Source organism: Myxocyprinus asiaticus, chromosome 40, assembly GCF_019703515.2.
Source record: "Myxocyprinus asiaticus isolate MX2 ecotype Aquarium Trade chromosome 40, UBuf_Myxa_2, whole genome shotgun sequence".
NCBI classification, from domain to species: Eukaryota; Metazoa; Chordata; class Actinopteri; order Cypriniformes; family Catostomidae; genus Myxocyprinus; species Myxocyprinus asiaticus.
The window spans coordinates 39,340,964-39,366,716 of record NC_059383.1 but is presented as its reverse complement, the minus strand read 5'-3'; the positions used below and the strand labels follow the sequence as shown (position 1 = coordinate 39,366,716).

At 38.2% G+C, this 25,753-nt stretch overlaps 1 protein-coding gene and 1 long non-coding RNA gene across 5 annotated transcripts; one reads left to right on the top strand and one right to left on the bottom strand.

The window, feature by feature from the left end:
* Window positions 1–7,054: 7,054 nt before the first annotated feature.
* Window positions 7,055–25,378, top strand: LOC127430837 (asparagine--tRNA ligase, cytoplasmic-like). The gene is made up of 15 exons (XM_051680949.1): window positions 7,055–7,219; window positions 11,508–11,590; window positions 12,003–12,068; window positions 12,210–12,302; window positions 13,775–13,864; window positions 14,014–14,092; window positions 14,335–14,405; window positions 15,606–15,692; window positions 15,845–16,066; window positions 18,515–18,714; window positions 18,875–19,010; window positions 21,262–21,375; window positions 21,479–21,610; window positions 22,311–22,442; window positions 25,019–25,378. The coding sequence occupies exons 1-15, from the start codon at window positions 7,186–7,188 to the stop codon at window positions 25,148–25,150; spliced, it is 1,671 nt and encodes a 556-aa protein (XP_051536909.1). The 5' UTR covers window positions 7,055–7,185; the 3' UTR covers window positions 25,151–25,378.
* On the bottom strand, window positions 7,226–10,896 carry LOC127430880 (uncharacterized). 4 transcript variants are annotated; one of them, XR_007895502.1, is made up of 3 exons: window positions 8,947–10,896; window positions 8,375–8,796; window positions 7,226–8,238 (listed from the first exon to the last, which is right to left on the bottom strand). It is a non-coding gene; the product is annotated as an uncharacterized LOC127430880 (long non-coding RNA). The 4 variants fall into 4 exon arrangements; XR_007895501.1 differs by having other exon boundaries at window positions 8,375–9,096; window positions 9,379–10,896; XR_007895503.1 differs by having other exon boundaries at window positions 8,375–9,096; window positions 9,672–10,896.
* Window positions 25,379–25,753: the final 375 nt, after the last annotated feature.

The following is a 25,753-nucleotide window of genomic DNA, read 5'->3' as shown; positions in this document are numbered from 1 at the left end:
CCTTACGAACTTTAAATCGTTGGAGTTTGTGGATTTCCGCGCGCTGTTGCCATGGCAACGACACGACTTATTCAAACGTGTAAAAACATGGCCAGAACCAAAACTTTGATGCTTTTATTCGTGATTTCATTAGTTGCGCTGCACCCGATGGCCGCTAATAAAGGTGCGTGTTTCTGAGAGAGTTTGATTTTAATCAATATGACTATGTTTGTAAAATATATATTTTTAGAATAACACCGTGTCTGTGTTTCCCAGAACAACATGATGATGACAATAAAATATTACCATGTAAGCACTGTTTTATGTTTGTTGGCTCATTTATATATGTGTATTTGACAGAGAGAAAAACTCAAGGATGGATATACAAGGGAGCCTTGTTAACCAAGGAACCTAAGGAGCTAATAAAGTTTCCTTCTTTACTGGAGGGGCCATACAAGGGACGGCAGGGGAAGGTAAGTCATCATAACTGAGATGCTCAGGTCACTACAAAAACAATTAGGCCTACTCAATATTTCTGGTAGGCCTTCAGATGGTTATATTAGCAGGGGTGTAGATTCCTTGGGGGATGGGGTGGAGGTAACCCCCCCCCCCCCCAATAATCAAAACAAGCAATTACAACCCCCCCCCCCCCAATATTTATACCATGATCAATGGAAACCTGTAAATTCCTTACGCTGTAACACCCCCCAATTAGGGTTGCCACCCGTCCCATAAAATATGGGATCGTCCCGTATTAAAAGATAAAATTATGCATCCCGTATCGAATCAATACGGGACGTGACTTGTCTCATATTTAAGCTGGTCAGATGGCGTCATGGTGAAATCGTTCCAGATCTCCAATTTAACATTGATATAAGTTGGAAAATTTGGAAATAGTGGGTAAGGGATCATCTGAAAAGTCCACACATTGTGCTAAAACGTGCTAATACTGTGGAGGGTGTGGGAAGGGACTGTCTGAAAAGTCCACAAATGGTGCTAAAACTGGAGTTTTTTCTATATAAATGTTCAATAAGATCAAACAATGTATGAATGCAATCATGAAGACAAGTACAGGTGAAGGAAAAAAATAAACAAATAAAATAAATAAAAATTATGAAAAATTAAAAAATATGTATAAACCATCCAAAATGTATACATAAGATAAAGAAGACAAATAATCGAAAAATTTCAAATAAATATATATATATTTTTTTGTATAAGTCATGGGTCAGGAAAGTTCTCATTTTAGCATATAAGAAAGGATATAATTTTTTTTTATTAATAACGCATATTAACTCAAGGGGCCATGATTCCCCCCCATTTAAGTGTCCCTTATTTTAAAACTTCAAAAGTGGCAACCCTACCCCCAAAGTTTAAGCCAAATCTACGCCCTTGGCTGTATCTGTCTGATGCATCTCGACTTTAAGATTTTTCTCTAGTAGGCTACTCTACTATTTTATTGTAAATGTACTGTATTTGTTTTCTTAATTATTTTTTCTTCTTCAGTTTTTGGAAGTGATGCCAGTGGATTTTGTAGTGCTTTTCGAAACCACTGTCTACTTGGAAACGACACTTTTCAGTGTTGTGCTGCTGTATGGATTTTTTAGCCTGCATTGTTGGCCTACAGTAAGACTTCAATACTCTTTCTACACTGTAAAAAATGTCTGTAATTTTAACGGTAAAATACTGTAAAAATGCTACAGTAAAAAAACGTAAATTGGTTAACGAGTAGTTACCTTAAAATGTACAGTAAAACATTTTTTTTATATATTTAAAAAGACTACATGTTTTACGGTAAAATGTCGAAATTACATTTATGTAAAAAGTGTGAATTTCCTGTATAATTAACGGTAAAATTTTATATTATGTTGTAACAGGGGGGGATTAAAATGGGAAAGGAGGAGGTGGGAACCAGACGAACCATCAAAGTAATATTTTATAGAAACGTAAACAAAAAGACACAAACATAAACACACACACGGCAGCTGCGTGTGGCTCTCTCTCTCTCTCTCGAACTGACGTATTCGGCTCGTCTTTATCCCTCTCCTCGGCTGATTAGCCCAATTGGGGGCCAAGCACACTCACGTCCCGGCCCCACCCTCCTCTTCATTACACTCCTCCCTCCTTTACCTCAGGCTGGGGAACCCCCAGTTGCCCTTCCGGCTGCACCTGTCGACAGGCTTTCCCCACCTTCCTTGAGACCTGGGAGGGAGACAAGTGGAGGGAAAAGGGGAGAGGGAATGAGCGAGGTGGAGTGACAGTGAGAGAAAGAGAGGAGAGAGAGAAAAAAATTGATCGCCGGTTCCCAGACAAGCTGTCGCCTGGTCCTCGACCACTCCTCCACCTTCTGGCGGATGACAGCCACTCCTCCCCGGGCGGACAGCAGCGAGTCCTCCGACCCCTGGCGGATGGAACGCCCCTCGGCGTTCTGGCGGCCGGTAGCGAGCCTCTCCACCCCTGGCAGCGGCTTCACCGCTCCAGGTGGCCGGCAGCGACTCCTCCATCCCCCGGTGGACGGTTGCAGCTGCTCCTTTGGGCGGACGACAGTGGCGAGGACTCCACGACAGCGCATCCCTCCTCCTTCCCGTGTTTCAGCACCAATGTAACGGAGGATTAAGGATGGGCAAGGAGGAGGCAGGAACCGGCTGAATAGTAAACATAAACTTTAATATTTTAAATGAACTTAAAACAACATAAAACATAAGGACACAGACACACATGCAACGCGGCCACTTGCGTCTCTCTCTCTCCCGAACCAGCGTCTCCAGCTGCCCCTTATCTCGCTCTCCCACTGATCAGCTGATTCAGCGCCGGCCGTGCTCCATCGCAGCCCGGCCCCGCCCTCCTCCTCGTCACATATGTTTAACTAGAGAGTACATGTACTTTTTACAGTAAAAAGCAATAACCGGGCATTCCCGGAATTCCCTGCGTGGCCCATTTCATTATATTTTATGGGAATAGTTATGTTTCTTCTTATTTTTAATATCAGTTATGTACATTGGGGTGTTCGACAGTACTGCACCATAAAATATACAGGCATCAAAATGACATGCCGTAAAGCCTGTAATGTGGTTACCGTATTTTTTTTTCAGTGTGACGGTTTTTTACCGTAAATTTAATTTTACAGTGCCAGCATGGTCATACTAATTCAGCAGAAAAGGGCTGTTGGATTTACTGGTGTAAAATGTAATTTTTTTAATAATTTTTATTACAACAGTTTTAAACTGTAACATTTACAGGTTGTTCCATAAAGTTGTTTAAATTTTTACTGTATTTTTACATAATTATTCTGGCAACCACAGGTGGCATTTTTTTGTTGTTGTTTTTTTTTTTTTTTTTTTTTTTACAGTGTATCTATAGTTACCAACTTTATTAATCCCACAAGGGGCAATTAGTGTTTTTTGTTGTTTTTCTGTGTAAAGTTATATACAATCTTACAACTTTGTTGTTATGACAACGAAACCCTGTAATCCCAGTATTGGGTATAACTTTACACAGATACGTTTGGCAAGCCATTTTATCACACTAAAATCATGTTAACATACATAATGTTTACATCCTGTGGCTATTTTTTTGAAACAATGTGTATTTTAGTGTTTATGTACTGGCCCCATTCACTTCCATTGTAAGTTCCTCACTGTAACCATTTTTGTTGTTGTTGTTTGTTTGTTTTTTTAAACAATGTGCAAGAAGTAATTATTTATTTTTGCGGTAATTAACATAATGCCACCAAAGATATGAATAATACCTCAAATCATGTGTTACCAGAATATCATTGGGGGTGGACTAGCCACCTAACAACCTCCCAGAACACCTTTGAAACAGCATTGCAATAATATTGGTAAATATTGCGGTAAAATAATGCGGTAAAAACCACTTAGCAATGCTCAGAAACGAGCTCACAACATCCTCACAGTGGCAAGGTTTGCATGGGCAAGCACCCCTCAATCTAGTTTTAAACAGCATGTGACACTAGGGCCAAAAATGACATCATCTGTTACGATAACGCTCTTTGATAGAAAATAGCGCTAATGATGTCTCTTTCCTATTTATGACTAAATCATGTCACTTTCTGTGATTTTGCACAGCATGTCTCTGCTCATTAACTGTGATTCATTCATTTATTTTATTTTGCTGAATCACAGCTCTGCCAGAAATGCATTGACTCTAAAGCAAAGCAGCAGCACACAGTCTTCAGTGATGAAGAGTTTGAGATGGCGAGGACAGAACAGGATGAAGATGAAGCTTCATACTATGATGTCATAGTTTACTGTAGTGATGAAGAGGTGTAGAAGTACACAACACACACACACTTCGATGAAACCTTTCCTAAATTCCCTTTTCAGTGAAGAATTTATAAACATACTGTATTTATTGTGTATATTTTTTATTTGTATAAATAAAAATAAATCTTAATTAATAACTTGCAGTGAATTTTCAGTTCAATTGTCTCTGATGGGGGTCTCCTCCGTATTTTAAAACATTTGTACATCTCATTTTGAGACCATAAGAGATGGGTTCAAAAGACACAAAATAACCTTATAGCATAAGACCTTTGTGTACTGTATATACCTTTATAGCCTATACTCTATTGACACAAAAGTTTTAAGCAATATATACACACACACACACACACACTCACTCACACGCACACACACACACACTCACACAAACACACACTCATACACTCACACACACACATACACTCACACACACAAACAAACACAAATGCACACACACAAACGCACATACAAACTCACAAACAAACACACACGCACACACTCACTTAAACACAAACACACACACACTGACACAAACACACACTCTCTCACACACACACAAAAACAATCACAAATGCACACACTCACACACTCACTCACACGCACATACACACTCACACACAAACACACTCACACAAACACACACACTCACACAAACGCACACACATACACACACTCACACACAAACGCACACACACTCACACACATTCACTCACACACACAATCTCACAAACGCACACGCACACACAAACACACTCACACAAACACACACACACTCACACATACACTCACAAACACACTCTCACACACACACAAACACACTCACTCAAACACACACACAAACAAGCACACACACTCACACACACACGCACAAACAAGCACACACACTCACACACACCTACACTCACACATACAAACAAACACAAATGCACACACACAAACGCACATACAAACTCACAAACACGCACACACTCACTTAAACACAAACACACACACACTGACACAAACACACACTCTCTCACACACACAGACAAACAAACACAAATGCACACACTCAAACACACACACAAACAAACACACACTCACTCAAACACACTCACACACAAATGCACACACACACACACACAAACACACACAAACACACTCACTTACAAACACACACACTCTCACAAACGCACACACATACACTCACACACATTCGCACACACACTCACACACATACACACACACAAACAAACAAACACAAATGCACACACAAACACACACACAATCTCAAAACCAAACAAACACACACACAATCTCAAAACCAAACAAACACATGCACACACTCACTTAAACACACACACACTGACACTGACACAAACACACACTCTCTCACACACACACAGACAAACAATCACAAATGCACACACTCAAACACACACTCACTCAAACACACACACACTCACTCACACGCACATACACACTCACACACACAAACACACACACTCACACAAACGTACACACACAAACACACTCACACAAATACACACACACTAACACACATACACTCACAAACACACACTCACACACACATACACTCACACAAACACACACGCTCACACTCACACACACACACACAAACAAGCACACACACTCACACACACAAACACTCACACAAACACACACACTCACACAAACGTACACAAACACTCACACAAACACACATACACTCACAAACACACACTCTCACACACACACACACACACACACTCACACACATACACTCACACAAACACACACTCTCACACACACACACACAAACAAGCACACACACTCACACACACATACACTCACACACACAAACAAACACAAATGTACACAAACACAAACGCACAAACAAACACACACGCACACACTCACTTAAACACACACACACTGACACAATGACACACTCTCACACACACAGACAAACAAACACAAATGCACACACTCAAACACATACACAAACAAACACACACTCACTCAAACACACACACACAAATGCACACACACTCACACACACTCACACACAAACACACACTCACTTACAAACACACACACTCACACAAACGCACACACACACACTCACACACAAACAAACACAAATGCACACACACAAACACACACAATCTCACAAACAAACACGCACACACAAACACACTCACACACATACACTCACACAAACTCACACTCACACACACAAACACACTCACTCAAACACACATACACTCACAAACACACTCTCTCTCTCACACACACACACACACACAAACAAACACACACTCACACAAACACACACTCACACAAATGCACACACACACACACAAACTCAAACACACTCACACACACACACACACACACACACACACACACACACACTTGTATATGATTATATAGAATCGTACATGAATAGACTGTATATAAAGCATACTCATTATTTAAAATACAGCATATTTCTTCCTCTCTTTCTTTTGTTCTCATATGTGAACTTACTGTTTTACATATATGCATGTTTATATATATTCATGTGTAAATGTACATATTTGTATAGGTACAATTATGTATATGTATGTACATTTATGTCTATTTTTACAACACTTGAGTAGTAGTCACAGGAAGAAGAAACTCGCTTGCCTACTTTGACTGACAATAGAAAACAACCAATCCTTATCACGCTTATAAAAGCTCCCGCCCCCTGACCTCAGAGTGACCAATCGTCTTCGCTGTAGAAAACGTCCACCTGCGAACGGGCCAATCACATCTGAAGCGACTGTTCTGACCGGTTCTTCCAGCGTGCGACCGCAGTAGCTCGTGTGTCGGGGCGATTAACGGAGCCGTGTGTCAGAACACAAACACCCGAACCGAGCCGAACGGACTCATCTCATCTATTCTCTTCAGAGCTGATATGGCGGATGAATGCGTCGCTCAAATGTCGATCCGTGAGTTTAATGATGGAGATGATGATGATGATGATGATGATGATGCATCATATCTGTAGAGGGTTGCGTCAGATTCACCTCACACTATTATTACTCACATGATTTCTCTTTATACAGTATCATACTCTAATCGTTGTACTTGTACTACTGTAACATTTAATTGAAGTGTTACATTCATATGATGTCTATCTATTTACTATACTATACAGTACTATACTGTACTATATTATACACTATTTACATTATATCGTATACTCCAATAACACTATTGCAATATTTCACTGTACGCCGGAAGTGTTACATTCACATACTATCTGTAGGGTTGCGTCAAATTCACCGCACACAATTATTACTCACATTATTACTCTATATACAGTACCATACTCCAATAGTAGTACTAGTATAAGATTACTAGTGTTACATCCACATTATGTCTAAAGATGGTTGCGTCAGATTCACCTCACACTGCTCCATTAAGACTCACTCTATACTATACTGTACTGTACTATACCCTATTTACAGTATCATACTCCAATTACACTAGTGTTAATAGTTAGTAGTGTTACATTCACTTAATGTTGTTGCATTAGATTCACCTCAGATTTTTTCATTATTGCTCACTATAAACTGTAATATACTATACTAAACCTTATTTACAGTATCATACTCCAATTACACTAGTGTTAATTATTCAGTATATTACATTCACTTAATATCGTTGCATCAGATTCACCTCAAATTGCTTCATTATTGCTCACTATATACTATACTATACTTTACTAAACCCTGTTTACAGTGTCATACTCCAATTACACTAGTGTTAATAGTCAGTAGTATTACATCACTTAATGTTGTTGCATCAGATTCACCTCAAATTGCTTCATTATTGCTCACTATATACTTACTATACTGCACTATACTATACTTTAATATACCCTATTTACAGTGTCATAATCCAATTACACTAGTGTTAATAGTCAGTAGTGTTACATCACTTAATGTTGTTGCATCAGATTCACCTTAGATTGCTTCATTATTGCTCACTATATACTATACTATACTTTACTAAACCCTGTTTACAGTGTCATAATCCAATTACACTAGTGTTAATAGTCAGTAGTGTTACATCACTTAATGTTGTTGCATTAGATTCACCTCAAATTGCTTCATTATTGCTCACTATATACTTACTATACTGCACTATACTATACTTTAATATACCCTATTTACAGTGTCATAATCCAATTACACTAGTGTTAATAGTCAGTAGTGTTACATCACTTAATGTTGTTGCATCAGATTCACCTCAAATTGCTTCATTATTGCTCACTATATACTATACTATACTTTACTAAACCCTGTTTACAGTGTCATACTCCAATTACACTAGTGTTAATAGTCAGTAGTGTTACATCACTTAATGTTGTTGCATCAGATTCACCTCAAATTGCTTCATTATTGCTCACTATATACTATACTATACTTTACTAAACCCTGTTTACAGTGTCATACTCCAATTACACTAGTGTTAATAGTCAGTAGTATTACATCACTTAATGTTGTTGCATCAGATTCACCTCAAATTGCTTCATTATTTCTCACTATATACTTACTATACTGCACTATACTATACTTTAATATACCCTATTTATAGTGTCATAATCCAATTACACTAGTGTTAATAGTCAGTAGTGTTACATCACTTAATGTTGTTGCATCAGATTCACCTCAAATTGCTTCATTATTGCTCACTATATACTTACTATACTGCACTATACTATACTTTAATATACCCTATTTACAGTGTCATAATCCAATTACACTAGTGTTAATAGTCAGTAGTGTTACATCACTTAATGTTGTTGCATCAGATTCACCTTAGATTGCTTAATTATTGCTCACTATATACTTACTATACTGTACTTTACTAAACCCTATTTACAGTATCATACTCAATTACACTAGTGTTAATTATTCAGTAGTATTACATTCACTTAATATTGTTGCATCAGATTCACCTCAGATTGCTTCATTATTGCTCACTATATATTATACTGTACTATACTTTACTATACCCTATTTACAGTGTCATAATCCAATTACACTAGTGTTAATAGTCAGTAGTATTACATCACTTAATGTTGTTGCATCAGATTCACTTAAGATTTCTTCATTATTGCTCACTATATACTAAACTATACTTTACTATACTGCACTTTACTATACCCTATTTACAGTATCATACTCCAATTACACTAGTGTTAATAGTCAGTAGCGTTACGTTCAATTAATATCGTTGCATCAGATTCATCTCAAATTGCTTCATAATTGCTCACTATATACTATACTATACTATACTATACTTTACCCTATTTACAGTGTCATAATCCAATTACACCAGTGTTAATAGTCAGTAGTGTTACATCACTTAATGTTGTTGCATCAGATTCACTTAAGATTTCTTCATTATTGCTCACTATATACTAAACTATACTTTACTATACTGCACTTTACTATACCCTATTTACAGTATCATACTCCAATTACACTAGTGTTAATAGTCAGTAGCGTTACGTTCACTTAATATCGTTGCATCAGATTCATCTCAAATTGCTTCATAATTGCTCACTATATACTATACTATACTATACTTTACCCTATTTACAGTATCATACTCCAATTACACTAGTGTTAATAGTCAGTAGTGTTACATTCAATTAATATTGTTGCATCAGATTCACCTCAAATTGCTTCATAATTGCTCACTATATAATATACTGTACTATACTATACTTTACCCTATTTACAGTGTCATAATCCAATTACACTAGTGTTAATAGTCAGTAGTGTTACATCACTTAATGTTGTTGCATCAGATTCACTTAAAATTTCTTCATTATTGCTCACTGTATACTATACTATACTTTACTATACTGTACTTTACTATACCCTATTTACAGTATCATACTCTAATTACACTAGTGTAAATAGTCAGTAGTGTTACAGTCACTTAATATCGTTGTGTCAGATTCACCTCAAATTGCTTAATTGTTGCTCACTATATACTATACTGTACTATACAATACTTTACTATACCCTATTTACAGTATCATACTCCAATTACACTAGTGTTAATAGTCAGTAGTGTTACATTCACTTAATATTGTTGCGTCAGATAGATTATAACGTGATGGCTTGCGACGTAGTGAATCATAGTATATGTATTATGAAGAAAATCGGCGATACGCAGCTCTATTAAGAAGAGAACGTTTTTTTTTTTTTTTTTTAAGATGGATCGAAGTGAGCATAAAGGTGAGAGCCCATTATACACTGGAACAAAATACGTTTTTGATTAGTCTTTTTTGGCTTGCTTTTTTAAAATAATATCTAAAACTCCTATAAAACAACGTACATTTACTTTAGGAGCTATAATGCAGAAAATACATTTGTTATCGGAGAATGTTGAATACAATATTTAATCAGGGCTCGACATTAACATTTGTCCGGGACAAGTGAATTTTTGAAGGGGCAATTGAAAGAGAATTTTACTTGCCCGAATGGACAAGCAGACAGATTAAAATGTCAATAATGAAAAAATAACCAGCTATATTTGTGATAGGCTAGGCCTGTGTCACTTATTAGAAAGTTCGTATTCTTATTCTGCTGTTGAAAGTAATCCAGAACATGTAATTTTATAATTCGCTAGCGATCTAGTAACAGCTGTGCCCTGTTTGATTGACAGGCAGTGTATGATCATGTGCTGAACATGCTCGCGCTAATGTGCACCTGAACGGTCAAATACATTTCAAAATTACGCCAAAATGCCCGTCTTATTGAGGTATTCATGTAAACACAGAGAGTGATGTCTAAAGTGAACGTAAACAGCAGTGAAAAAAGCGGATTTGTACTAAAATGTCGGACTTGTAAGTATAAATGTAAACTAATAGACCTGCTGCTGTCTAGTGTGTCATTATAATAATCAAACAACCAGAACAAGAAAACGAGAAAACACACTACTCTTGACTGAGTAACTTTAGTAGCTTTAAAAAGTATTAATGTATAATAATCATACAGTAAAGCTGTTAAAAAAGCACTGAATTTTCTTAATGTTCTATTAATTGCTGTTTTGTATTGTTCTTTTATTACTGACTGTTTACTAGTCTTGAATAATTAGGAACTTGAAACCATTCTTCCAAAATTAACATATTAGTGTTATAGTTATTGCAGAACATATTGTTTTGAAATACAGCTGTTTAAATGGTAATGCTGATGTTGTTTGGTCCTGTAGGAGAACTGTACGTGTCTGATAAACAGGGCAGTGATGTGGAAGGAGACGGATCAGAACAGAAGCCCTTTAAAACTCCACTGAAGGTCTGATTCACATGTTTGCAACTTTTGTTCGCAGGAACTAAAAAATATGACTGTAATGTTTTCCTATATTGCAATTCATTCTTAAAGGGACAGTTCACCCAGAAATAAAAATTCTCTCATATACTCATCCTCCTGTTGGTGCAAACCTGTATGACCAAAGGAGATGTTAGGCAGAATATTAGGGACTGACAGCCTCAGTCACCATTCACTTTCATTAATTCCCCCCCATATAATGGAAGTGAATGGTGACTGAGACTGTAATTTTGCCTAATATCTCCTTTTGTTTTCCACAGAAGAAAGAAAGTCATACAGGTCTGAAGCAACACAAGGGTGAGTAAATTATGATGAGTAAGTGAACTGTCCCTTTAACTGATCATTCATATTGTATATTAAGTATATGTTATATTTTCAGGCACTGCTGTTTGCTGGAAAAGAACCTTTCCCGACTATCTATGTGGACTCGCAAAAGGAGGGAGAGGTGTGTAAACTACATCAATTGATATGTTTTTTTAACCCATGTATTTTTATGTCATATATTAAAATGTATTTACTTAAGTCACTTATTTCTTTCATTATTGGTTGAACATTATATTGATATGCTGGTGGCTTGTTTTGTTAGCGCTGGGCCGTGATCTCAAAGACTCAAATGAAGAACACTAAGAAACTCTTTCAACGAGAGAAAATGAAGTGTGACGCCAAAGATAAGAAGGAGGTATCTGGAACATTTGGTTATTCACCTGCCCTCTATATACCCTTAATATGTGCTCTATACACCATCATTATACACACTGTACTGATCATCAAATTATAGGCCTGTTCCATTTATGTTAAAGATGTCAAAAGAACTGACATTGTGATACCAAGTTGATGATCATAATAATAATAATAATAATAATAATAATAAGAACAGCTGTAAGCAGCAATTACATGGCCAAGCACACCAATGGCAAACATTTTGGTTGAGTTTAGAATTCAGGTGATGATTTTAAGCAGAGTGGGGAAAAAAGACAAAGTTCAGTGACTTAGTAGTGTAATACAAGTGCTTATAATGTTTGACCAATAGGTGGCGCAGTCACCAAATTGAAATGGTATTGTCAGGGTTTGGTCACAATGCCACATGTGAAGTTTCATGTCAATACGACAAATATGAGATACAGCCTGAGATCTTTATTGGCATCTTGCCATATAATTTGTTTATGCATTACACATGAACGGTTTGATCTATCAAAAAGCTTTTGATAACTTTCCCTAGATGATACAATGCAAATTTCGGGCAAATTGGATGTACGGCCTAGGAGGAGTTTGAAAAGTAGTAGTAGTAGTTTTCAATTACATAAAAAATGGCAGAGAAGAATTATGGCCGACCATGGCAAATTGGTTATCATTTGACTCCGTATGCCCCAAGCAATCTAAAGTGACCAGTCTCATAATTTTAGGCAAAACTATTCAGAAGTTATAAACAAAAATAGAGATTTTTGTTTCTTCAGATTTCTTGACCACAAGGTGGCACTGTGCCGAAACTGTGCATGTACCCTCATGTCATGCTTGTGATGATATACACCGATCAGCCACAACATTAAAACCACCTTCCTAATTGTACAATTGTGGTGAGAAGTCAGAATGCTATTCTGAGATGCGGGTTGGCACTGTTTTGGCGGCACGAGGGGGACCTACACCGTATTAGGCAGGTGGTTTTAATGTTGTGGCTGATCGGTGTATACAGTACCAAGTTTCGTGTCAATACGCTAAAGCGTTGCGAAGATACAGCCTTGTGTCCATTTTGGCGTGCTCGCCGTCAGATTTGTTGATGCGTTATATGAGAACGGGTTGGTCTATCATCATGGATCTCATAGCTTGTTGTCATGATTGTCTCTAGATGATCCATGCACAATTTCAAGCAAATTGGACAAATGGTCTAGGAGGAGTTTGAAAAAGGTTTTTCGGGACAATCAAAATGTCTAGTGGGCGGAGCATAAAAACGATGCGACCCATTGACCCAAGGAATGGGAGGGTTTTTGTTTTTGTTTTTTAGGAATTTTGTTTCTAGGATGTTATCGAAATTGTTATTAAGAATCGTGAAAATTCACTGTTATTGGTTTTGACTACTGAAATGTACATATCTTAACACAATCCTAAATTCCTGCCATGTTCTGACCTCTGTCCATCTGATATCATGATTGACAGGCGGAAGACGCCGAGCGCAGAGAGAAGAATCTGGAGGAAGCTAAAAAGATTGTCATCGAGAACAACCCGAGCCTTCCAGAACCCAAAACCGTCAGTTTCACAGTATCAGTGCCTGCAATATGAAATATGATGAACCCCCCAAAAAAAAAGAAAGTGTCATAATTCCATGTGCAATGAAATCCTCAAAATGAACGGACATTATAATTGGTATTTCTCGTTTCAAAATCTCTAATGCTCAGGTGAAGATAAATCAACTGGAGCCGCTGAGAGAGCAGAGGGTGAAGGTGTTCGGCTGGGTTCATCGGTTACGCAGACAAGGTGAGATCCTGGTAGGATGTTCTAGCAATGACTGTTTTAAAGCAGTCTGCTGGTAGGACTTCATACATTTACAAGACTTGAGTTGCAATAAAAATGTGAACAAAGTTTGAGTTGTTGTCTGGTGTTAAACTCAATCTGTGGTTAGTTTCACAATGTTCTGGCAAATGTAATATGTGTTTTTAGTTGTGTTGTTTGTTCGACAACCAAATGGCTACCATAAACTGTGTGTGTTTCCCTCTCAGGAAAGAATCTCTTGTTTATCGTGCTCCGAGATGGAACCGGTTTCCTGCAGTGTGTTCTCACTGACAATCTGGTACCGTAAACAGTGTGTGTTTGTGTTGCACTGTCAGTCACAAGTTTGGACACACCTACTCATTACATATTAGTACTGTTTTTCACAGAATAGAATAATAGTGAAGTCCTCAACTATGAAATATCACACATGGAATTATGGGAATTATGTAGTGACTAAAAAGTGTTACACGAATGAAAGCTCTCTTCTTGTATTTGAGGTTGTTGTTTATGTAGATTAATAATTAATTTGACTAGTTTAAGTTGCGGTATACACTAAAATGTGAGGTCTTTTGTGGACTTGAAATTAAATTAATAGTTCACCTAAAAATGAAAATTCTCTCATCATTTACTGCCCCTCATGCCATCCCAGATGTGTATGACTTTCTTTCTTCTGCTGAACACAAATTAAGATTTTTAGAGGAATATTTAATCTCTGTAGGTCCATACAATGCAAGTGAATGGTGACCAGAACTTAGAAGGTCTAAAAAAAAGCACATTACGGCGTAAAAGCAATCCATACGACTCTAGTGGTTTAATCCATATCTTCAGAAGCGATATGATAGGTGTGGGTGAGAAGCGGATTGATATTTGTTAGTCCTTTTTACTACAAATGTCCAATTTCACACTCCTCTTCTTTGTTTTTGGTGATTTGCATTCTACGTGCATATCGCCACCTACTGGGCAGGGAGGAGAATTCATAGTAAAAAGGACTTAAATGTTGATCTGTTTCTCACTAACACCTATCATATCACTTGTGAAGACATGGATTAAACAAGTGGAGTCTTATGGGTTACTTTTATGCTACCTTTATGTGCTTTTTGGAGCTTCAGAGTTCTGGCCACCATTCACTTACATTGCATGGACCAACAGAACACAAATCTTCATTTGTGTTCTGCCGATGAAAGTAAGTCATTCGCATCTGGAATGAGAGAATTGTAATTTTTGGGTGAACTATCCCTTTAAAGAACCGATAACCGATTAAGTGGAAAAGTGTAAATATCAGTTAAAAATATCAGTCAAACCGATTATCGATTATCTCAACACGAGAAACATAAATTCAGTTAAGACTGGTGGTGTACATGTGTTATGCAACCTTAATAAATAAAACTAATCCTGAATAAGAAGTGAATAACTGTTAAAAGCACAATAAAGAATATTGCAGATAACTAGATTAATTGTTTTTATTAATTTTGAATTAATCTCTATATGTCGTGTGCAGTGTCAGTGTTATAATGGACTGGTGTTGTCTACTGAGAGTACAGTTGCTCTGTATGGAACAGTCAAACCCGTTCCTGAGGGCAAACAGGTGAGAAATCACACTGATTATTACATTTAATCATCTGTAGGAAAATAAGCATCTTAACCGTGAGAGAGTACATCTGGTATACACAAGTATCTGCTGAATGATTCTAACGCAGTCATCTTGTGTGCCATTTGTTTCTGCATTTGTTGTGAAAGGCTCCCGGCGGCCATGAGCTGCACTGTGATTTCTGGGAGCTGGTCGGTCTCGCTCCAGCAGGTGGCGCTGATAATCTACTGAACGAGGAGTCCGACGTGGACGTGCAGCTGAACAACAGGCACATGATGATCCGTGGCGAAAACGTCTCCAAGATCCTGAAAGTCCGATCCACCGTCACGCAGTGCTTTAGAGAACATTTCTTCAGCAGGGGATACTACGAGGTCATTCTCACAAATTTCCTTGGCTAGTAAAGAAATAAAAATGTATTGAGTGACTCCAGCCAGGTCTCCTAAGCAACCAAATTGGCCCGGTTGCTAGGGAGGGTAGAGTCACATGGGGTAACCTCCTCGTGGTCGCTATAATGTGGTTCTCGCTGTCAGTGGGGCGCGTGGTGAGTTGTGCGTGGATGCCGCGGAGAATAGCGTGAAGCCTCCACACGCACTACGTCTCCACGGTAACGTGCTCAACAAGTCACGTGATAAGATGCATGGATTGGCAGTCTCAGACGCGGAGGCAACTGAGATTCATCCTCCACCACCCGGATTGAGGCGAGTCACTACGCCACCACGAGGACTTGGAGCGCATTGGGAATTGGGCATTCCAAATTGGGGAGAAAATCCCCCCCAAAATTAGTTGAGTAGTCGTCAACTCATTTTGTTTTTTCAGTCGCTGATACTGAAGCATGTAGAGTAGGGTGGCCAGTGGGATATAATGGAAATATATATATAAATATATAAATTCTATAGAATTTAATAATGCACAGAATTTTGTTAGTGAAGGCTCACTAAACATTTAAAAACAGAAGTTGTTTATCTTCCATTGTCAAGGTTTTTGGTTGATTTTGGTAGTGACACAAAGGTAAGCTAATGTTTCTGTTAAATGTCCAAATATCAGCCAATTAATTGACCTGGCCGATATATCAGTCTATCACTAGTTTTCTTTTTAATTTTTATATACACTTTTTATTAAAGCAGTTACTGTATGTTCAACACTTTTATTGCATCTTTTTCCTAGTCCACTTAAAGTGTTAGTTAAGGTTTTTTGTTTTGATTTTGCCTTGAAGAAATCATGATTTATTTTTAATGAAGATTTTCCTCCCTTTCTCTGACCTTGACAATAAAGAATTATTTTGCCACTGTACCTTTAAAGGAATATTTCGGCTTACTATGGCAATACAAGTTCATCTTAATTGACCATGTTTGTGGCATAATGCTGAGTACCACAGAAATTAATTTTGACTCCATCCTTTTCTTTTAAAATAAGCAAAAATCTGTGTTCCAGTGAGACACTTACAATGGAAGTCAATGGGGCCTATTTTTGGAGAGTTTAAAGTCAGAAATGTGAAGCTTATAATTCTATAAAAGCACTTACAATAATTCTTCTGTTAAAACTTGTGTATTATTTGATCTGTAAAGTTTTTAAAATCATCATTTTTTTATTGTTTTTTTTTTTTTTACGGCGGACTACTGTTCTAGGTAGATGAACTTGACACTGACTTACGTCGTCATGGCAACGAAGTTGTAAAATTGGCTATAACTTTCCACAGATGCGGTTAGTAAGTGATTTAATCACAGTAAAATCATGTTAACACACATATTGTTTGTCTTGTGTCTATACTTCTAAAACAGTGAGTATTTTAACGTTTACAGATTATTGACCCCATTGACTTCCATTGTAAGTGTCTGACTATAACACAGATTTCTGCTTTTTTTTTTTTTTTTTTTTAAGAAATATTTTTTGTTACGCTTGTAATACTGTCGATTGAGCTTAACTTGTATTGAACGAGGAATATATCATATAATAATAATAATAATAATAATAATATATTTATAGTATAACAAGTAGTACTCTATATGGTAGTACGCGTATCAGGCTGATACTGGGGGTAAATACTCATACTTGGTATCGGTATCATCATTTAATAAATCCGGGTAAGAGTGCACGTGACGTGGTTGCAGCTCCAAAGATCATATGTGTTATGTGTAAAGAAGATGCTGGAAAAAGGGATAGGAGTTATTGTCTGTCACTTTTACTTAGCCCAACAACAATACAGGATAACATGATCAAATGAACATCGAACTCGGTCAGGCTCAATGCTAAGACTTCATTGCCCACTCACAGAGGAATAGGCATTAAAAACACTGTTAAAGCATGTATAACGTATTATACGTGTTAACTGGGTTACCTTTAAAGGTAAACTATACCCTGATAAAGTGGTCCTGAATTGTTATTTTAAATGACAAATGAAAATGATAATATTGGCTGTATTAAGATATCAAATCTTAATATTGCCGATTTTACAAATAGAGTAAAACTTTCTTGCAGTTGCACGTTATAGTGATGTTTAATTTTTGAGAGACTCGTTCTTTTTTTTCTGGTTCAAAAATGATCTGAATGGTTCATTAGTGTATCAAACTAAATTAGATTTTTAATGAATGTATATGCCTGATGTATATGTGTATATATAATCACAAAACTACTTGTATCTGTGCTCGGTATTGGCCGATACCTAAAACTAGATGCTTGTATCGGTCTTCAAAAATTGGTTTCAGTGCATCTTTAGTAATAAGCTCTTTGCTTAGGAAATGAGTAACAATGCCGACAGGTTTCGGGCTAGTTTGCACTGCCCCAACCTTCAATAACATTTCAATAACAATGTTATTCTCCAGATAACTCCGCCAACGCTGGTGCAGACACAGGTGGAGGGAGGCTCCACCCTCTTCAGTCTCAACTACTTTGGCGAGGACGCATACCTGACGCAATCCTCTCAGCTTTACCTGGAGACCTGCATCCCTGCACTGGGTGACACCTTCTGCATCGCCCAGTCGTACCGCGCCGAGCAGTCCCGCACCCGCAGACACCTGTCTGAGTGAGTCTGAGGCCACGCTTCTGATAGACCTACATGAAATTAAAATGCACTTTATTTCCATGCTTGTTTTGAATGATTCATCAGTGTATGCTAAGAACAAATACACGTTTTTCCATAATCTTTCATTGAAATGTAATAACTTGCATGTGTGTTTTCTCAGGTACACCCACATTGAGGCTGAGTGCCCCTTCATGAGCTTTGAAGATCTTCTGAATCGGTTGGAGGATCTGGTGTGTGATGTGGTGGACAGAGTCCTGAAGTCTCCTGCCGCGCCTCTGCTCTACGACCTTAACCCTGTACGACCCCTGACCTCAAACACAGGCACTATCACCAGGGCATAATGTCAATAAGAGTATCTGAGCATCATATGGAAATATCGGGGAATTTTAAAATGGTTTCACACTTGCTTTGATTGCTTGGACCGAACCCAAGTTCATTTCCTCCCTCCTCCCGCTGACCCCGCTGGTTTCTGTTCACAACATATTATTTGTGTCCAAACCGCGGTCCGATTGCATCATCAACGTGAGCACAAGTGGCAGCTGTTTACCACTATAACTGGGCAACAACTCAAGAAGACATCAGCTTCTAAGTATTTATCTCTTTAGATTTACCACCAAAACTTGACATGCACAAAACAACAGTTGTGTTTGTCTGCCACGAATGCACTGAATGTGCAATGATGTGATGAATGTTAGCATTTGACTGCCGCGAGCCCGCAGATGCGTTGCACGAGATGTGGAGAATGTGAGCTGCTCTCTGAAGGATATTTATTTGGACACAAGTAGGTATGAGAAATGCATTATACAATAATAATTGCGATTGTTATCAATAGCAGTTCACTTCCGTGATTTGGTGCGTTCATTTCAGCAGCGAACCATAACAGAAATGCGAGTGTGAAAGCACCCTAAGAGTCATGGAAATGAGTAACATCAAATAAAATTGAAATTTGCATAGTGAATATACAGTGCATTTATGACTAGCGGTCAGCTGATAGTGGATTTTGTCGATACCGATAACTAAGGTGTTGGAAAAGGCCAATAAACGATTAATCGGCCGATAGTTTTTAAAATCGATTTATAGAATTATAAAAAACATTCTTAGTCTGTACTTAGCTTGAAGGGCACAGACATTGAAGCTACAAGAGTCTACAATGAATGAAGTCCCAAAAGTAGTTTATTGTGCAACCAAAATCCCCAAATTTTTGTTTTTACTCACCAGACTTTTGACAACATGTAAGCGTAATGCAACTGAAAACGTAAAAAAGATATTAATATACATATATATTAAAATTTTCATATATATGATTTCACGCAAATCATATTTTAGCTTGTGTGCAAATGTACAAATTTCACATTTTATACATTTTTATGAAAATGATACAAGATGTTGTCACTGTTTGAAATTTCATAAATATTTTTAACAAAATATTCACAAGGTTGGAACCTAATGAAGATAGAATGAATAATTATATTATAAAAATAATAATTTAAGTGCTACTATATCAAAACTACTAAAAAAAAAAAAAAATTTTTTTTTTTACCAAACCTTTGCATAGATGCGGCACGAGCCTAATTGTTAAAATCTTCAATATCTACAGTGTTTTCTGAAGTTAAAATATTTCACAATGTATGATTGTGCCTTTTAAATATTGATGTATTTGCACATTTATTTCACTTACTACATTACTACATTTACATGCACTTGTGCGATTTACATTGATATAACAAGCGCCAAATTTGTACTGTCTCTTTAAGAGAAGTGTTTACGTTTGAATGAGCGCAACACACATTAATGAGAGAGAAGTTGCACGGTGGTTTTTCCCTCATCCATGCAATGTATGATTAGAAATAATGTTTCTTTTTATCTTTTTGATCACCAACTAACTGTAAATAACAGAAAGGATTTTAAAAGAGACATGAAATTAAAATGGGGTTCCTGGGTCTCGTCTTTGGACACAAAATACACAGAACAAAGCAAAAGGAAATGTTGACTTGTATAATGTGTATGACTAGCTTGTAGAAATATTTATTGTACAAGTTCTCAAATTCAAATTTATAAGCCTGTGGCTAATAAAATATATATTTTTGTCTCCTAGCGTGAAATTTGGTTGCATTTGGCTCGCTATGTAGAGGGCTGATAGCAGATAACCGATAGTTCCAAAAAGCAGCTATCGTCACCGATTAAACGCAAAAACTGATATATCTCTGTTTATGAATATGCATCTAGTTGTGCTGTGCTCTGAAGGATTTCATCAGCTTAATATTGCTCTTGGATAAAACTTGTCTTGAGGAAAACTTTATTGCAGTTGCAAGTCAGAGACTGATGTTTATTTTTAAAAGAATCTTTCTTTTGAATCAGTATTTTTCTTCTTCAATGCTTCATTCAAACCGGTTCAAAAATGATCTGAATGATTCATTAGTGAATCAGACTAAATTTGATTTTTAATGAAACAACTGGATGTTTTATTGGCCAAACAGTGTGGGAACTGTCAAACGGGGATGCTGAAGCAAATCTGTCAATCTGTTGTTTTGTTTTTTTCTCCTGCAGAACTTCAAACCTCCTAAAAGGCCGTTCAAGAGGATGAACTACACCGAAGCCATTGATTGGCTGAAAGAACATGACGTCAAGAAAGACGATGGGACGTATTACGAGTTTGGAGAGGTTTGTCTTGTGATTGTTCCACTGTTTTCGTACAATGTGACAAACAGTGCTCAACTCTGACAAAAAAAGCAGAAATGCTTAAATAATACTTATGTCACTGCAGGATATCCCAGAAGCCCCTGAGAGACTGATGACGGACAGCATAAATGAGACCATCCTGTTGTGTCGTTTCCCCGCTGAGATCAAATCCTTCTACATGCAACGCTGCGCTGACGACCGCCGGCTAACTGAGTCGGTCAGAATCAAACTCATTGTTCTGTCATTAACCTGTTACTCTGGGTTCTAACCAGGTGTGACGTTACTAGTTTCCAACGACGAGTGATATTTCGGTCCACACTGAACACGAAAATACTGTGCAAAGCAACATATTTCAGAGAAAACATAGCTGTATAGAGCGAGAGTTTGGACCAGTTTGTGGTTCATGGATATACAAAAAATCAAGTTATTTATTTATTTATTTATCTTTTTCTCCCCAATTTGGAATTCCCAATGCAATCTAAGTCCTCATGGTGGCGTAGTGCCTCAATCCGCGCATCTTATCACGTGGCTTGTTGAGCGCGTTACTATGGAGACAGTGTGTGTGGAGGCTTCACGCTATTCTCCGCGGCATCCACGCACAACTCACCACGCGCCCCACCGAGAGCGAACCACATTATAGCGACCATGAGGAGGTTACCCCATGTGACTCTACCCTCCCTAGCAACCGGGCCAATTTGGTTGCTTAGGAGACCTGGCAGGAGTCACTCAGCATTGGATTCGAACTTGCAACTCCAGGGGTGGTAGTCAGCATCAGTACTCGCTGAGATACCCAGGCCCCCAAAAATCAAGTTATCAAGAAGAAACGCTTTTGTTTTGCAATTTGGCAAGAAGTGAATAATGTACATAATTCAACGTCCATACACTCTAAGTGGCTCATATGTGCGTGTTTGTGTCAGGTGGACGTGCTAATGCCCAACGTGGGTGAGATAGTGGGCGGCTCCATGCGTATCTGGGATTCTGAGGAGCTTTTGGAAGGTTACAAGAGAGAGGGAATCGACCCCACACCCTACTACTGGTACACTGACCAGGTAACACAGAAGATGCTGCATCTTTGTATATCATATTTATTATTTTTCACCATATTAAAAGAGTATTTGGGGTTATTTTCAGCTTCTTGTCTATTTACTGCAAGTGTGGTATGCTGTCTTAGAACATTCATTTGGACTCTAAACAATAAAGAGCAAATGCATTTATATTGCTACATATATTGAATATTCATGATATATTTACATCGATTGTTATGCAAGGATACAATAAAGCAACATCATGGATATTGCAGTGATTTGAGAGTGAGAGAGCATTAAGATTGCATCTCAGATTTAAAACTTCGGTTGCAAAAATGGTGTTAGAGTTGACAAGTTCAAATCATTTCTGTGAATCAACTCATAACTCAGATTCGACAATTTTTTTCCACCTTCACTCGAAAATGTTTGCGGAAGTCCCTGCATGGCACTTTTCTCCCCAATTTGGAATGCCCAATTCCCACTACTTAGTAGGTCCTTGTGGTGGCGCGGTTACTCACCTCAAACCAGGTGGCGGAGGACAAGTCTCAGTTGCCTCCGCTTCTGAGACCGTCAATCCGCGCATCTTATCACATGACTCATTGTGCATGTCACCGCTGAGACTCACAGCATGTGGAGGCTCATGCTACTCTCCGTGATCCACACACAACTTACCACACGCCCCATTGAGAGCGAGAACCACTAATCACGACCACGAGGAGGTTACCCCATGTGACTCTACCCTCCCTAGCAACCGGGCCAATTTGGTTGCTTAGGAGACCTGGCTGGAGTCACTCAGCACGCCCCTGCATGGCATTTTTAACATATTCAAATGTTTAAATAGTACAAATATACACTATATTGCCAAAAGTATTCGCTCACCCATTCAAATAATTGAATTCAGGTGTTCCAATCACTTCCATTGCCACAGGTGTATAAAATGAAGCACCTAGGCATGCAGACTGCTTCTACAAACATTTGTGAAAGAATGGGCCGCTCTCAGGAGCTCAGTGAATTCCAGCGTGGTACTGTGATAAGATGCCACCTGTGCAACAAGTCCAGTCGTGAAATTTCCTCGCTACTAAATATTCCACAGTCAGCTGTCAGTGGTATTATAACAAAGTGGAAGCGATTGGGAATGACAGCAACTCAGCCACGAAGTGGTAGGCCACGTAAAATGACAGAGCGTGGTCGGCGGATGCTGAGGCGCATAGTGCGCAGAGGTCGCCAACTTTCTGCAGAGTCAATCGCTACAGACCTCCAAAGTTCATGTGGCCTTCAGATTAGCTCAAGAACAGTGCATAGAGAGCTTCATGGAATGGGTTTCCATGGCCGAGCAGCTGCATCCAAGCCATACATCACCAAGTGCAATGCAAAGCGTCGGATTCAGTGGTGTAAAGCACGCCGCCACTGGACTCTAGAGCAGTGGAGACGCGTTCTCTGGAGTGACGAATCACGCTTCTCCATCTGGCAATCTGATGGACGAGTCTGGGTTTGGGGTTGCCAGGAGAACGGTACTTGTCTGACTGCATTGTGCCAACTGTGAAGTTTGGTGGAGGGGGGATTATGGTGTGGGGTTGTTTTTCAGGAGCTGGGCTTGGGCCCCTAGTTCCAGTGAAAGGAACTCTGAATGCTTCAGCATACCAAGAGATTTTGGACAATTCCATGCTCCCAACTTTGTGGGAACAGTTTGGGGATGGCCCCTTCCTGTTCCAACATGACTGCGCACCAGTGCACAAAGCAAGTTCCATAAAGACATGGATGAGCGAGTTTGGTGTGGAAGAACTTGACTGGCCTGCACAGAGTCCTGACCTCAACCCGATAGAGCACCTTTGGGATGAATTAGAGCGAAGACTGCGAGCCAGGCCTTCTCGTCCAACATCAGTGTCTGACCTCACAAATGCGCTTCTGGAAGAATGGTCAAAAATTCCCATAAACACACTCCTAAACCTTGTGGAAAGCCTTCCCAGAAGAGTTGAAGCTGTTATAGCTGCAAAGGGTGGGCCGACGTCATATTAAACCCTATGGATTAAGAATGGGATGTCACTCAAGTTCATATGCGTCTAAAGGCAGATGAGCGAATACTTTTGGCAATATAGTGTATGTTGGTAAATGTTGTTTATTACTGTGTTATATTAATGCATATAATTGAAAATGATTCAGTATCATTCATCTGTGTTCATTTATTGAAAACATGACTTTTAATGATTTTATTTGTAAATTGTAGGAATATTTTTATATTTATATAAATGATATCCTATATATTATTTTTATATGATTAATATATTTTTAAATATATTATAATGTTAATATTCTATTTGATTTATTGTTTTTAATTGTATGTTAAAATGTTGCGTACATTTTTAATTCTAATCAAGCTTGGATACAATAATTGAACCTTGGATTGAATGGCTGTTTGGTTAAAATGAAGAATAAGAAAAACCTTTTATGCCATTTCAGAGCAAATACATAAATATCAAGATATGTACTGAATATCATGAAAAGGTTTTAAAATGTCAAGATATCAAATATTGTGTAAAGGCTGAATAGTACTGATATGTAAAAACAATATGAGCGTAAATGTGTTAAACTGTTTGTTGCAGAGAAAGTTCGGCACGTGTCCTCATGGTGGATATGGTCTGGGTCTCGAGCGGTTCCTCACCTGGCTGCTGAACCGACACCACATCCGGGACGTCTGTCTGTACCCTCGCTTCATTCAACGCTGCCGGCCGTGACCGCTCACACACACACACACACACACACACACACACAAACACCTGTCCAGCTCCCATTCACTCCCTTCAAGAGACCAATAAGCCAAATGGAAAATCACTCGCTCATGTATTGCTGGAGACCAGACTTGTACGTCATGCTTAAAGATCTAATCAGAAAATGTTGCGTAATATCACTGTAATATTCATCTGTGGCATAATAAATAATGAAGAAAGTGATGCACGTGTATTTGTGTGTGTTTCCTTTAGAGGGCGCCAGATGGCACTGCTGATGATCACTTACAGTCTACATGAAATCAAAATTGAACCTGTTTCTCACTTTAAAGTCTTAATGTGAGCAATTCATCAGTGCACATTATTCCAAATAAAAAGGGTTTGTTTTTGTCTTTAATTAAAAGAAAAACCCTAATAAGATGACTCTACTCAAGTGATTGAGTAAACTCATTCCCTCAGTGCAAACTTGTGTAATTGAATTCACTCAACTTGGTGTTTAAATAGAATGAACTTAACTAATTAGGTTAATGTAACTAGATGCAAGTAGACTTAGATTTGCAAAATGTTTCAACTTTAATTGAATGGACTCAAATTTAGGTCATACGAGGACAC